We start from the raw sequence: 15997 nt of genomic DNA, 5'->3' as shown, positions 1-15997 counted from the left end.
CAAAAAAAAATTTCTTTATTTATGTTGTTTCAGCTCATTTTAAATAAGTAGCTTGAACATGCAGTGAAAAGAATCATCTTTTGAGCGCATCAAATATATTGTATTAATTAAAGCACATTTATTAAACTTAGGAATAACAAGTTAAGGGTGCTGTAGGTGATCTGCCAAAATGCTAACCGCTTAGCATAATAGAGGGGGAAAGCCCCGTCTATTAGCGACGATCTCTCCCTCATTAGCATGGACAGTCCTGAGAGGCAGCCGTTTTGAATCTGCCACTATGCTGACACACAGGCATTTGTAGCTCCGTCCTCTATTCAAAAGAGCACAATCTGATTTGAATTTAAAGCGACAGTCACCAAAACGGCACAGTTTGCATCGAAGCCTAAAAGGGGCAGTTTCACAGAGTTATAAAAAAAATGGTTATGGGGTATTTTGAGCTGAAACACTTCCACTCTAGGGACATCAGAGACTTATTTTACATCTTGTTAAAAAGGGGTATAATAGGTGCCCTTTAAATAACCTAAGAAAGCTCTTGCCAGATTTAGCTAAGTATGCTGTCCACGTTAATATATATTATGCAGATATGTTAAGCTTTAAAGGGCACATAGTTTACTTCTTTTTTATGATTTAATATTAATATTATGGTCCTTCTGAGTGTGCCAGTTTAGGTTCAGTTCAAAACACAATTCAGATTTGTTTATTATAATGTGTTAAAAAGTGTCATGTTGGGGGCGTGTCCACAGTTCGCTGATTTAGGGGTGTGTTGCTTCACATGTAGATTAGTTTCGGCTTCCCGCCCAACGTAACAAGTGGGCGGGGCCATGACCCGCTCTGTGGTTGCAACACAGACAGGCAGACTAGAGAGGAGCAGGAGAGTATCCGTATTCAGTCGTACATGTATGACTCGGACACAGACCAAGCAGAAAGTACAAAATCATATGTGTCTTTGTACAGTTTTACAGCCAACTGTGTGCTAGTTTCAAGTGCCAAGCTTGTACACAGAAACTAATAACCACGCACACTGAATTAACTTTGACTGAGGCACCGGATGCGCCGCTCGAAGCCGCGACACGGCACACCAGACACTCTGTAGCGCGGCAGAAGCATGAAGTGTCCCGAATCGTCGCGCCACGCATTTTTGAATTCTAAACATAGGTTTCTGAAGCGGTCCGCGGCGCTCAGCCGTCGACTTGAGTGTACCCTGATAGAAACCGATGTTTAGAATTCTAAAACGCATGCTAGTTAAGATCACAGGGAGCTTCTGGGATCGCGAGAAATGCAAACGACTGAAGTATAAGGTAGACTCAATGAGAAGTACACATGTTTGCAAACCTACCTAAAGATACAACCAATAATTCTGATTAGAGCGATAATGTGGAGAATATTGATCTTGTGTTGAGCCCAATGAGCCTTGCATCTAAAAATAGAGCTAGCGTGTTCCTTTAGTGATATTGCTTCGACTCACGCTGAAAATGGCGGACATGAATCAACAAACTGAGGATATGATGACGCGCCTGTCAATCAATATCGGTGGGCGGGGGGGACCGCACTCCTACGTCAAGTTGTGGTCTGTTTGAAAACCGCTCCAATTGGTCCACCGTTTTTTATGTTGTTAAATTGAGAAAAAAGCACTGGGTGTGCTTATATCACCCCAATATGACGGTCTGTACAGCATACATGCACATATGTCTGTCCAAACAGCTTGAAAAGTAGATTTTTTTACTATAGGTGCCCTTTAAATAAAAACCAAAAACAAAACTGCCAATTGACCCAGATTTTTTTTTCTCTCAGAATAACTCAACTTTTTTTTTCTTTCAAAATTCAGTGCCTTTATTGCATTTCTGATTTCAGAACTGTAAACAAATTAAAAAAAAAAAACAATAAACAGTAATTTTAAAACAAAATGCGCAAACATTACAGTGAAAATGATACATTTTTAAAATCAACATTGACAGAAGATTAAACACAGTCAAATCAACGACAACAAAATCTAAACACCAAATCGTTAAAAAAAATCTCCCACAATACACTTTACAAAATAGTTTCTTAGAGTTGAAAACGAGACACAGACTACTGGAACGGAACTTTTCTCTACTCCCCATTTGAATTAAACGTGTTCCCATCTACTTCATGTTAAATTTACTATCTATTTATCCCCCAGTTTTATTGTCAGAGGAGCTGTTTATTTCACAGGAAAACATCCGGACAAGTGCGGTTAAACCTACAAAGACATTTAATTAGACAAAAACTGTGCAGACAACAGTGCACGTGGCTAATCATCTGCTGTAACTCTTCTCTTTGGTTTCGCTGTATCTTTAGATTCTTCTTATCATACAAGAAAACGAATCTTTATCTTCAACCCTCAAGTTTCTCTTCTCTCTATTACAGACATCTACATTTTCAGCACTACAGACAAAATATTATTAGCCCTAATTCCTTTTTCAAATATTTTCCAAGTGATGTTTAACAGAGTTTTTCAACATTTTAATAGTTCATTCATTCATTCAGTTTTTTTTCGGCTTAGTCCCTTTTTTAATCAGGGGTCGCCACTGCAGAATGAACCGCCAACTTATTCAGCATATGCTTTAAGCAGCGGCCGCAACGCAATGCTGGGAAACTCCCACTCTTGCATTCACACACATACACTACGGACAATTTAGCTTATTCAATTCACTTATAGCGCATGTCTTTGGACTGTGGGGGAAACCGGAGCACCCGGAGGAGAACATGCAAACTCCACACAAAAATGTCAACTGACCCAGTCGGTGCTCGAACCAGTGACCTTCTTGCTGTGAGGCGATTGTGCTATCCACTGCGCCCTTTTAGATATGTAATTACTCATTGATTTTCTCTTTGCTACCATGACAGTACATAGTTTTGCAAAATGCTAGGATTTAGCTTGAAGTGCAATTTAAAGGCTTAACTAATTAGGCTAACAAAGTTAGGTTAATTATGCAAGTCATTGGACAACATTGGTTTGTTCTGTATCTGAAGAAAATAATTTTTAAGGGGGCTAATAATATTGACCACAATTCCAGACAAGCTAAAAAACATAATACTTTCCCAGAATAAAAATATTATAGAATAACACTGTGAAAAATATCCTTGCTCTGTTAAATATCACTTCAAATTTCTTCAACTGTACTTATTATCTACAATTTTTTCTATCCAAGTTATGACAATATGTCATATACTTGCATGATCACAATAAATGACACTGAGCTGCCATTTATAGAATACAAATACAAACAAATCAGTAAGAAAACATCAGCTACGTTAAACAGTAAAAAACGGGTCCCTGTTGAAATGGAGGTCAAGGGGTCATTCAAGTGTCACAGTAAACAGAAGGCAAAGTTTTGAAATGGTTATGTATGGATCTGTTTTTGCAGTAAAGCAGCTCTGGATGCTGTAAAACCAACACAGAAGCTGCGTCTCAAATGGCACACTATGCACTCATGCACTATGGACTTATGCACTTACACACTCAACAGCATTGTATATGTATGTAGTGCACTGTTTTTACTAAGCGGAAATTTAAACCGTTTCCCTGATGACATTTGACGGTTGCCAAATCATTGAAATAAATGACCAAACTATCAAATAATACCTGCCATGAGTATAACCGCATTCACCATCAGGAGGCGCTATAATCACTCTCTTAGGAGAATTTTGCTTTCACCATCCAAAATAAATAAAGTTATCCAACATGTGCGCCTGATAGCTCCGCCCCTTCCGCTACGTGAGCAAACCAGAGTGCGTGAAGTGTCCATCATTACACACTTCGTTTTACCGGCTGAATGAGTGCATCATCCGGGTAATTAAAGTGCACTTATTATTTTTTGAGTTTTCAGTGTAAACACTACTTACATTATTTATACTACAAAATGGCGTAGAATAGTGCATTCGTATGCAATTTGGGACGCAGCTAATCTCACGGCAATTCGTAACTTTTTGATTTAGTGGCTAATTCGTATGAATTCGTACGATCTCATTTGTACAATTTGATACGATTTTCTCATCCCCAATTACGGTTGGGTTGGGTGCCACGCCTCCTTTTTAAAATCGTAAATTTTCGTACGACAGACCTCGACTTAGCCACTTAACTGGCAAAACGTAAAATAGTTACGTTTCCTCGTGAGATCAGGCTGGTAAAACAGAGGGATCAGTGACAGGGGTCGAAGGGGTATTTGGTGACGCCGCCGTGCAGCTCCACCGAAGCCTCGGACCAGGCGATGATGTCACCGGTCATGTGACCGCCGCAGGAGGCCAGACTGTAGACGTCATGAGGGGTGAGGACGTGAGACCACATCTGCACATCCGAGATTTCGCCCACAAAAGCCTGCGTCGCGTCGAAACGTCCACCCAGAGTGTCCTGCAGGGGGCAACACAGAGCAGATTAAGGGGAGTTATTTCATGACATGCACTCACCGGCCACTTTATTAGGTACACCTGTCCAACTGCTCGTTAACGCAAATTTCTAATCAGCCATTCACATGGCAGCAACTCATTTAGGTGATTTAAGTGATTTTGAACGTGGCATGGTTGTTGGTGCCAGATGGCCTGGTCTGAGTATTTCAGAAACTGCTGATCTACTGGGATTTTCACGCACAACCATCTCTAGGGTTTACAGAGAATGGTCAGAATGCTTGTTTGCATTTACCAACAGATAAAATGTTGACCATGTGCTAAAATGTTAGCAGCATGCTAACATATGCTAGAATATTGATTAAACATGCTTATCCGTGCAACGAGTTAAAACATGCTAAAAGCATTTTAAATATGCAAAACAAATGGTAACATGCTAACTCATGTTAAAGATGTTAACATACTAATAATAAACAAGTGTATTGACATGTCAACAATAATATTTATTTGATGTAATTTCTATAGAAAGTGCATCGTGTATTCAAATATGGAAAAAAAAAAAATGTAAACAGCACTTGAAAATTCTGTATTTCAAGATCGGTTGAATTTATTTGGGTTTAAGTAGAAAGTTAATGTTTGTTTTATTTGAGTATTAAAAACATTTTGTATAAAAACATTGTCATTAAGAATTTTATTTTCCCCCCAGAAAATGACAATTAGTCAGAATAACAATTGTTTCCATTAGATGTGATTTAAAAAATAGGATTATTACACCAAATATTAATTTCTAAACTTATTGGAATTGTGTTGAATGGAAAATAAACATGTCTTAAAATGTGCCACTTTGTTTATTTTGTGCAAAAAAGGTGATCAATTAGAAATGTTTTGATTTTAAATTTAGAAGAAATGTCAGATTAAAATGACAGAATCAAATGTATATTTAAAATGGTTTTACTCTTAACTCTCAAAGTACACAAATTCATATTTAACACAATTAACAATATTTTTCAGCAAAGATTTACATTCAATTAACGGTATTATATTCTGCCGCAATGCAAGTCAAAGGTGTGTTTGGTTGACTGTGTGTTTACCTGCTCCTGTCCCAGTATGAAGACTCCTCCAGGTTTGATGGGATGCCACGGCGAGAGGTTTTCTCCAGATCCTCTCTTCACCCCGTCCTGATAGGCTTCCCACAGACCGTCCCGTGTTGACCACGTCACACACACATGGTGCCATTTACCATCACTCACCGACAGGGGTAAAGTGACCGCCTGACAACACAAACACAGAAAAAGATCTCTATTAAACGCACTCATTTCTTGACATCCATTTTTTTCTGTTGTTAAAAAGTAAATAAATAAAAAATAATAATTGTATTTATTAAAAATTAATAAATGTATAAATTATATTTATTGAAAAATAAATAATTTAATAAAATTATTTTTAATTTCTTCATAGAAAAATAGATTTTTAAATAAACTATTTAACCTCAAAATTAAAATGATCCCATTATTTATCCAAGTTCTGATAAATAAAAAGTGTAAATTATAGCACACTAAGAGGAATGCAATGAGAGGTATATTACATAATATTCTAGGTATTCTAGGTATATTACATAATATTCTATCTTCATCCAGTTATATATATATATATATATATATATATATATATATATATATATATATAAATTCTATCCATCAAATAATTCTAATCAATGGGTAACACTTTACAATAAGGTTCATTAGTTAATGCATTTACTAACATGAACTAATCATGAACAACACTTGTACAGCATTTATTAATCATAAGTGAACATTTACTAATGCTTTACTAACATCCAAGTCCATGCTTGTTAACATTGGTTAATGCACCGTGAGTTAACATGAACTAACAATGAACAACTGTATTTTCATAACAAACATTAACTAACATGAACAAATACTGTAATAAATGTATTGTTCATTGTTTGTTCATGTTAGTAAGTGCATTAACTAACATTAACTAATGAACCTTATTGTAAAGTGTGACCAATGAATGCCTTTTAATGCAAAGCATCTGGCATCTGTTTTCATGATTACATTGTGGTGATAAAAACTACATTACCCATAATGCTGTGTAGCAATTCCACCAATCAGAATCTCTCTGAGAGTATAATAGTTTTTTAGCTTCACCCACTCCCATTAAACACAGTGAAAAATGTAAATTAGCTCTCGCTATGTTGTGAAAACACTGTAGCATTTGTATGAATATATGCACTTTATAATGTTATATTGTCAGAAAGGAATTTTCACAGTATTTCCTAAAATATTTCTTCTTCTGGAAAAAGTCCTATTTGTTTTATTTTGGCTAGAATAAAAGCAATGACTTGCCTAATTACCATAACTTGCCTAATTAACCTAGTTAAGCCTTTAAATGTCACTTTAAGCTGAATACTAGTATCTTGAAAATTATCTGATGAAATATTATATACCGTCATCATGGCAAAGATTAAAGAAATCAGTTATTAGAAATTAGTGGTGATAAACTACATTACCCATAATGCTGTGTAACAATTCCACCAATCAGAGACTCGCTATGAGCATAACAGTTTTTTTTAGCTCCACCCACTCCCATTTAACAGAGTGAACGATGTAAATTAGCTCTCGCTATGCTGTGAAAGTTCTGTAACATTTGTATGAATATATGCATACTTCTTTATATTGTTAGTATTTTGTAAGATTCTTACTTCATAACTGGTTGTCATGGTTCATAATGTAATGCGTTAAAGGTCCAATGAAATTAAAATAACGTTTTTTAGATGTTAGTATCAGTATGTAAGTCTTCAAGGATATCTAGAAGCTAGCGTGGTACAAAACAGTGACAAAATTTGCGTTTTGAAGATATAAAACTGATATAAACACGTAAAGCTTGTAGTTTGTCACTAACGTTTTTTTTTCACGTCACCTCGTACTTCAGTTTCTCATCAAATCATAACCAATCAAATGCTCTCTAGTGTCTGACATGCTCCGCCTCCTTCGAGACGCTTCTCATTTGCTTTTCATTTGTTGCACTTGAGCTCCCACTGGCAGATGAGATTTGTGCTAAAAACAAAATGCTATTGGCTGCTTAAAAAAAGGGGAAGGAGCTACTATATGTCCCGCCCTCTCTTTGTTTACGTCAAACATCAAATAAAAAATTTCAAAGCACTTCACAGGACCTTTAACCAAATCCCTATGGCAAAAATGAATGTATTTTTGAATAAACAGTGCTGAAAAAGCATCTATGTTTCACCACATATCCTTCATATGTCTAGACCACAGGTGTCAAACTCAATTCCTGGAGGGCCGCAGCTCTGCACAGTTTAGCTTTAAGCCTAATCAAACGCTTCTGATAAAACTAATTGAGTCTTTCAGGGTTGTTTTAAACCTCCAGGTTAGTGTGTTGAAGCAGGGTTGGAACTAAACTGTGGAGGGCTATGGCTCTCCAGGAACTGAGTTTGACACCATTGGACTAGTCAGAAATGCATAAGGAATGTAAGCTTCATTTTGGAATTTATGCCATAATTTAAACAAACAAATCTTCAATGATCCAAATGGGATTACATGGGAATCCTTTAAGGTTCAAATAAGATCCGACTGGACAAACAAAATTCCCACAGGGTTTTTTAAATCCTTATTTAATAACCAGAGTCTTACTGTATGTTGAATTATATTCAATATGCCCGTTTGAAAATGCAACTGGAAAGTGCTTGAAGTACAAGTGAAATCAAAAGTAACCATAAGATTTTGTTAGCTCACATAGGCCTATAGTTTTGTGGTGAACGATTCATCTGTGCATGTCATTAAGACAAAAATAAAATAGTTTGCCCAAGTAATCTAAAACTAAAATCTGAAAATACACTTCCTGTTTTCTGTCAGTTAAATTATCAGATTAGGCAAAGAGCTTAGAATGACCAAGAGGCGACACTCAATAGAACGTTCCATTTCAACAGCAGCGGCCAGCAACAGCCCCGGATTCCGCCATTTTGGAGTGAAAGCGATCGGCTGTGCATTGGATCTTACTGCTGTCGCGATGGCAAGCAGCTGCTTTGTTTTTTATTTATTTATTTAAAAACCGCATTAAAGCTGAGATACAACCTGAAAGACGACAATACAACACTTACTATCACAATCATAAGCACTTTTAATAGTTAAAGTAACAGACTTATAATATGCTGTTGTTCTATTGGAGTTTTCATTCTAAAATGGCCGCCATGCCATCTAGTGGCTGTTGTCCAAATTGCACTAGAGTGTCGCGTCTGGGTGATTCTATGTTCTTTGGATTAGGTAGGTCTGAGGTATTGGGTGTGGCTAACATACTTAACCACGCCCCCTCCAACTGTCAGCTTTGACAACAAACAGAAATGGTGAGCGGGAAAAGTCTGTTAGGTTGTAATAACTCTCCCCAAACCCTTTTCCTGATCTTTCCGAATGAAATGCCTAATGTACTACATCAAATCAGCTCGCAGTAGAAAAAAAACTACTCTCACTGTATTCTCATTTAATATTCCATTTCTCTAAAAACTGCTTCACAATATGAAACAAAAATGGTCGCGGCTTCCGGTTTATGTGAACTTTAAATTTGACTTTGGAAAAGGTGTAAGAGCCCTGATATTAGCTCGTCTTTGACTCACTTTGTCATCCACCAGCAGCTCCATGGGGTTGTTTCCCCACTCAATTAGCACCAGTTCATTTGCCTGACCCGGGACGGAGTAAGAGAAGGGTGTGCCGAGGCCTGGGCCGATCCCAGCCTTCATCCACAGACACAGCGTGAAGGAGAAGATCTCGTGCAGCAGCGTGCGCTTCACTCGGCCGTACATGTAGTTGGTTCTCATGGGGAAGCCGATCTGGAAGGCCTCAGTAGATTTAATCTTCTTTCTTGGACCTGTGAGGTTAGAAGATCGTTAATGTCAAAGTTTACATCAAAGACACAAACAAGATTTTTTTGCTTGTTTATAATCCTTCATGATATAAGAAATCGTAGATATTTGGACTAGAAACAAGACAGAAACTTTAAAAAAGTAAAGCATTTATTGCCGTCACCAATCCTGTGGTCTGTTTTATCCATACTGGCTCTTTATTAAGATTGCCTTAAAGTAGTGATGTCAAACTCCATTACTGGAGGGCCACAGCCCTGCAGTTTAGTTCCAACCCTGCTTCAACACACCTATCTGTAGGTATCAAACGAGCCTTAAGCACTCAATTAGTTTGATCATGTGTGCTTGATTAGGATGGGAACTAAACTGTGCAGAGTTGCAGCCCTCCAGGAATGCGGAGTTTGACACCTGTGCCCTAAATGGAAAGTTCACAAAAGAAAAAATGCCTTACCATTTCCACACAATCATGTGATTCTTTGACATAATTCACATAATTTGACAATTTTTTGGGGTGAACTGACTCTATCCAGTTGTTCAGATTTAAATTGGATTTTGTTTTATTATACCCTAATTACAGCTTAGACCAGGGGTGGCCAAACTTTTAGGTGGCCAAACTGTTTTAGAAGCGATTCCGATTTAGCTTCCTCTGGGAGAAATGACTAGGAATAATAAACGGCAAAAAACGGTCAAACTACTTAATCTGCAAATAAGTACGCCCATGACTATACAGACAAAATAGAATAATATAATTAGAAAACATCAGTTTGCAACATTGAGCAGCAAATTGAGCTATTTATAATGTCTACAAATGAATAGAAGTGAATGAGACCGGAAGTCTCGAGCCAAAAAGATTTAAATTCCTGGATTCAAATTCGCTCGTACGCGAAGAATAAAGTGAATTAGGTCTTTGTCTTACATAGTTTATGCTTCAACTTCCTTCAACACAGGTTCTTGAGGTTTCTTGAGGTTTCTAGTACACCTAGAAAGACCTGGTTAGCCCAAGACTGCCCTGAAGAAAAAAACAGCTAAAACCAGCCTAAGCCGGTTTATCTGGTTTTAGCAGGTTGACCAGCCTGGTTTTAGAGGGGTTTTGGCCACTTCCAGGCTGGTTTCCAGCCATTTCCAGCCTGGTCTTAGCTGGCCTGGCTGGAAAACGACTAGCTAAATCCAGCTAAAACCAGCTTGACCAGCCTGGTTTAAGCTGGACATAGCTGGTTTTGGCTGGGCTCTCAGCCTGGCTAGGCTGGTCAAGCTGGTTTTAGCTGATCATCTCCCAGCCTGACCAGCTAAGACCAGGCTGGAAATGGCTGGAAACCAGCCTGGAAGTTGCCAAAACTCCTCTAAAGCCAGCATGGTTGACCAGCTAAAACCAGCCTACCAGCCTTTTTCAGTAGGGTGGTTACTCACTGAAGCTAAGTAGGGCTGTGCCTGGTCAGTACCTGGATGGGAGACCACATGAAAAAAACTAGTTTGGAAGTGGTGTTAGTGAGACCAGCAGGGGGCGCTCAACATGTAGTCTGTGTGAGTCCTAATGCCCCAGTAAAGTGAAGGGGACACTATACTGTTAGTGAGCGCCGTTTTTCGCATGAGTTGTTAAACCGAGGTCCTGATTCTCTGTGGTCATCAAAAATCCCATGGAGTAAGGGTGCAACCTCAGTGTCCTGGCCAAATTCTCTCAATCTGCCCTTACCGATCATGGCCTCCCAATCATCCCCATCCACCGTATTGGCTGTATCACTGTCTCTCCACTCCCCCTATAGCTGGTGTGTGGTGAGCGCACTGGTGCTGCTGTCCTGTGGCTGCCGTTGCATCATCCAAGTAGATGCTGCACACTGGTGGTGGTGTGGAGAGAGTCCCCACTACCATGATTGTAAAGCGTGATAAATATACATGATAAATGCGCTATATAAATGCACATTACATTACATAACATATACTCTGCAGGACACCGGCCCTCCATTACCAAGTTTCGCCACCCCTGGCTTAGACAATAACAGTATCATGTCATCTTGAATCACATTTTTAGTTTCCAGATTCAGTCCCCAAAAATGCAAACTGCAATGTTTTCTGTTTGTAGTTGAGAACCTTGATGTGTGAAATCTCCTGCTGGCAAGATCCACCAGCAGTTTTATCTATTTTCATTATCTCTTCTTATCTACTCTTTTACCACACCCTTACCCTCAGTAAGCCTGTGCTGCAGCTGATTCAGAACCGCGTCCAGTTTGCTGTGAGCTCCAGCCTGCGACTCTCGATGTCCCTGTGGGTCATACAACAACCTCTCGAAGCCATGCTCGGAAACCTCGTTGTCGTGGTGACCGTTGTCGTGGTGATCATCGTCATGGTGACTGTCGTCATGGTCGTCATCGTGGTGACCATCGTCATGGCGATCACTGTGATGGCTGTCATCGTGAGTATCGCCGTGGTCTCTATCGTCGTGGCCGTCCTCGTGATGGCCGTGATCGTGATCTTCGTCGTCATGGTGACCGTCATCATGCTCGGCGTGGTCAGTGTGAGTGGCAGAGGTCAGCGGAGACGAATGATGCTGCATCTGTTGCTCCAGAGCGCTGATCTTCCTCTGCAGCAGATCCTTCAGGGAACTGGAGTAGCTGGCTGATGTATTTCTCGTCTGCAAACACAATTACAGCATTCGTGGTTAGTCATGGGACAATAAGCGGTTTGATGGATTACCGCGGTTTGGAAAAGTCAAGGTTTTAAAAACACAAAAATGTTCTGTTATACTGTTCCAACGGTATATGTACTTTTTTATGACAATGTTATTTAGTTTTTTAGGGCAACAGTTTCTCCAGCAGAAAAGGATCCTCGGTACTACACACTATGAATAATTTATTAAGCATTTATTAAGCATTAGCATCTAGTAAATTCATCATCTGTTAAGCATTAACTCTACATTAATAAATGTTAGTAAACAGTTTATAACTGCAGCTACAAATGCTGTATTCTTGACTTTTAACCATATTTATAATGTGCTTATTATTTGTACTTTCATTATTTGTTACTAGTTGATTTTTCATTACTAAATTAAGTATTGCATTATTTACAAACCATTTGTATTTCAGAGTAGTCGATGGTTTTTAAAAACATTCAGAATGAGTTAGTAAATGATTAATAAACCATTGAAATTAACGTTTATAATTCTTGATATTCAGGCATATACTAATAGCAACCCAGGCTCATTCTGAAAACGTAGTCCCGAGGACGTTTCTGGAGACCGCGAAATACATCTTGGGAGGTACGTATTTTTGCAGTTTTTGGTTCTGCTGTGTGCGCCTTTTTGGCTTCACATACGTCTTCCGCGAGTGCCGTCCGCGCCCGCGCTGTTCTCGCGTAAACCCACCAGAGGCCAGTCTTTCCGACTGGCTGAATGATTGACTGGGCGACCGGCCAATCAGCCGGCCGACACACCCTCCTCCTTCCCTGAACTCAACCAATTTTACCGATTGACCCGCCCGCCCTAAACCCAACAAACAATTTACAAAAGCTGTCCAGAAAAAGAAAAGCCCTCATCTGATTTTTTTTTTTTTTTACCATGTTTTCGGATTTTACCACATTCTCACCCTGTTATGAAGTTCTTCGCTTTATTTCTTGGATTCTGTTTTAGTCTTACCGGATTTCTGGAACCGCTATTCCCCGGACTCGAACCCGGTCGGCGTCGTCGTGGTCAGCTCCTCTCTGCGTCTCGAGTCCGCCGACGTACAGGACGAGCTAACCGGACAAACTGGTTGCAGCGGGAAAGCCCTCCATACGAAGGTAAGCGGTCATTCGGCAAGCTCTAAAAGGAAAGGCGTCATACCGCCCCGCAGCGTTCGCTTAAAAAATGAAATGCAGCCATAGGTACCTCCGGCTACATAATTCGCAGTCTCCAGAAACGTCCTCGGGACTACGTTTTCAGAATGAGCCTGGGTTGACTATAAGTTAATTTGTATGTTAATAAACGCTTTATTAACTCAACTTCATACAGTTTTGTAACCTAATCTAAAGTGAGGACTATTTATGCTTTATAAATCCCTTATAAATGACAATATAAGGCTCAGTATCAAATGAACAATAATCTTTGTAGTCTTATTTAAAAAGTATAATTACTGTAAAGTTTCAACATTGCCGAATAACAGCAGTGTCAAAATATAACATACAACTGTATAAAACAACAACAATATAATAATTTAACAATATAATAAAATGAAATGTTTAAACTGTACAGTAACTTTATTTTAGATAAGGTTGCAAGGATTTATTTTTTATTTGATACAGTTTCATCTGTGTATCTTCAAATCAATAGAAATTAATAAAGTCATATATTTTCTTTTTTCCTGTTTAGAATATAACTGAGCCTTTAATTGTCATGTATAAGGGATGTATAAAGCATGAATAGTCCTCACTTTAGATTAGGTCACAAAACTGCATGAAGTTGAGTTAATAAAGCATTTATTACCATACAAATCAACTATTAATACACGCCTGAATATTAAGAATTATAAACGTTGATTTCAATAGTTTATTAACCATTTACTAACTCATTCTGAATGACCTTAAAAAACAACCAACTATGCTTAAATAGCTGGTTTGTAAATAATGCAATACTTAATTTAGTACTAAAAAACAAATCATTAAAGTATAAAAAAAACTATTATTAAGCACGTTATAAATGTGGTTATAAGTCAAGAACACAGCAGTTGTATCTGCAGTTATAAACAGCTTATTAACATTTATTAATGTAGATTTAATGCTTAACAGAGAATGAATTCACTATTTGCTAATGCTTAATAAATAGTTCATAGTGTGTAGTTATTACTTTATTATTATTATAAAGTGTTACCGGACCCTCCACGTCAAAAGCTACTGGTCAGCCCACGATTCAGGGAACATTTGACAGGGTTCCCACGCTTCTTGAAAGTGCATGAATTTCAGACATATGGATTCAGGGCCTGGAAAGTTCTTAAAAACAAACATAGGTCCTTGAAAGTGCTTGAATAAAAATTGAAACAAAAATTTTCTATGGTTGTACTCAATTGTAAAATCAAAAAACTTAAAATGTCAATCTTGTACAATAACACTGACCAATAATGCACATTTGATCAATATTTCAGAAACCGAATTTAAAATATATCCAGTATTGAATTCATAAATTTTTATGAAAGTTCTTTGAACATAACTTGGTCAAAGGTGAGCAGGAGGTGTCTGTTAGGCTGTAATAACTCTACCAAAACCCTTTCCTGATCTTACTGAATGAAATGCCTACTTTAATACATCCAATCAGCTTGCAGTGGACAAAACAAGCCACGCCCACTCTTTTCTCATTAGGAACTACGTCACAATACTGACAAAAACAGTTACAGTTTCTGATTCAAGTGAACTTTAAAATGTACATGCAGTTCTCGAACCCCCCACACAGTTTCAATGCGTACCTGCAGGTTCTCCAGGCGCTCCTTCAGGGTCTCCAGCATCCTGCTCATCTGCTCTGGTGTGGAGGAAAGTGAAGGAATCTCCCCTGTCACATGCTTCTCGCTCACTGCTGCCTTTCCACGGTGATGCGCTCCATCCCCGTAATGGCTGAGCTCCAGCCCGTGGCCACCATGATGCGCGTCGGGTGGTGGTGCCCATGCTATATGCCCAGGCTCCGGTGCACTGGGGTAGGCATGATGTGCATGGTGCGCCAGGTGAGTGGGTGCGCGGTGCGGATGATCATCATGGTTGCCCACCCCGCGATTAAAGCCCTCGCACAGGTTCAGTTTAGCAGTGAGCTCTCGGATGGTCTCCCGCTGGTCCAGGATGGTTTCTTTCTGCTGGACTAAACTCTCCCGCAGATGCAGGATTGTGGTTTTGGCCTCTTCTGAGATTCCCCACCAGCTGTTGCTGCTGCTGGCGCTCGGCCCGCTGTGGTGACCCGCACTGGGGCCGCCTGCTGACGGGAAGCACCCGGGATCTGCATCTGCAGGTATCGGTGTGCAAATGAAGCGAGGATGAGGGTTATAATCCGAACCTGGCATCCCAGTTCCAGTGCATGCCGAAAAACAGCAGAAGAGGAAGAAGAGAGCCGTCTTCCTCAGGGCTGTTGGAGAGCTCATCTCTGTTGGATGCATGCAGATATTAGGATCACACTTTACAATATGGTTTCATTACTTAATATATTTAGTAACTTGAACCAATACGTGAGCTGGGGGTCCTCAACCCTGTTCCTGGAGATCTACCTTGTGCAGATTTCAGTTGCAACCCATATCAAACACACCTCCCTGTAATTATCAAGTGCGGTTCAGGTCCTAACTAATTGATTAATTTGTGTTTGATCAGGGTTGGAGCTGAGCTCTGTAGGAAGGTCGATCTCCAGGAGCAGGGTTGAGCACCCCTGGTGTAGAGCAATTATTAACCATATTGTAGTTTAACATTTACTAATGCGTTATTAAAATACAAACTCATGCAAGTTAAAGATAAAGTACATCCAGGAGGTTGTTATCGCAGAATAACATACATTTTTTAGTGTGCCTCACACAGGTGAGTGGGCTTGACAAACCACCTGTAGAAAACATTCTTCTCTCTGTCAAAAAGAAACTCCTTAAGGTTGGTTTATACTTCTGCATTGAGTGATTGCCGTTACTGTGCATTTCAAGAGTTCACACTTAGCTGATAATCAATATAGCGTATTTGGCATGCTGTCCCGGGAGAGAGCCCTGAGCTCGTAATATCATCGAGCCCGGGGCTCCCTCCCGTTAGAAGGGCGAGAGG

The 15997-nt window shown here is 39.3% G+C and overlaps 1 protein-coding gene across 1 annotated transcript; it reads right to left on the bottom strand.

Moving 5' to 3' along the window:
* Positions 1–4091: 4091 nt before the first annotated feature.
* si:dkey-283b15.2 (neuronal pentraxin-1) lies at positions 4092–15342 on the bottom strand. Its single transcript, XM_056475924.1, has 5 exons — positions 14683–15342; positions 11438–11885; positions 9017–9267; positions 5457–5636; positions 4092–4372 (listed from the first exon to the last, which is right to left on the bottom strand). Exons 1-5 carry the CDS (start codon positions 15340–15342, stop codon positions 4163–4165), a joined length of 1749 nt encoding a protein of 582 aa, XP_056331899.1. The 3' UTR covers positions 4092–4162.
* Between the last annotated feature and the right edge of the window lie 655 nt (positions 15343–15997).

This window comes from Danio aesculapii, chromosome 16 (assembly GCF_903798145.1).
Source record: "Danio aesculapii chromosome 16, fDanAes4.1, whole genome shotgun sequence".
Lineage (NCBI taxonomy): Eukaryota > Metazoa > Chordata > Actinopteri > Cypriniformes > Danionidae > Danio > Danio aesculapii.
Note: the sequence above shows the minus strand (reverse complement) of the source record. Positions and strands in the feature narration are given on the sequence as shown.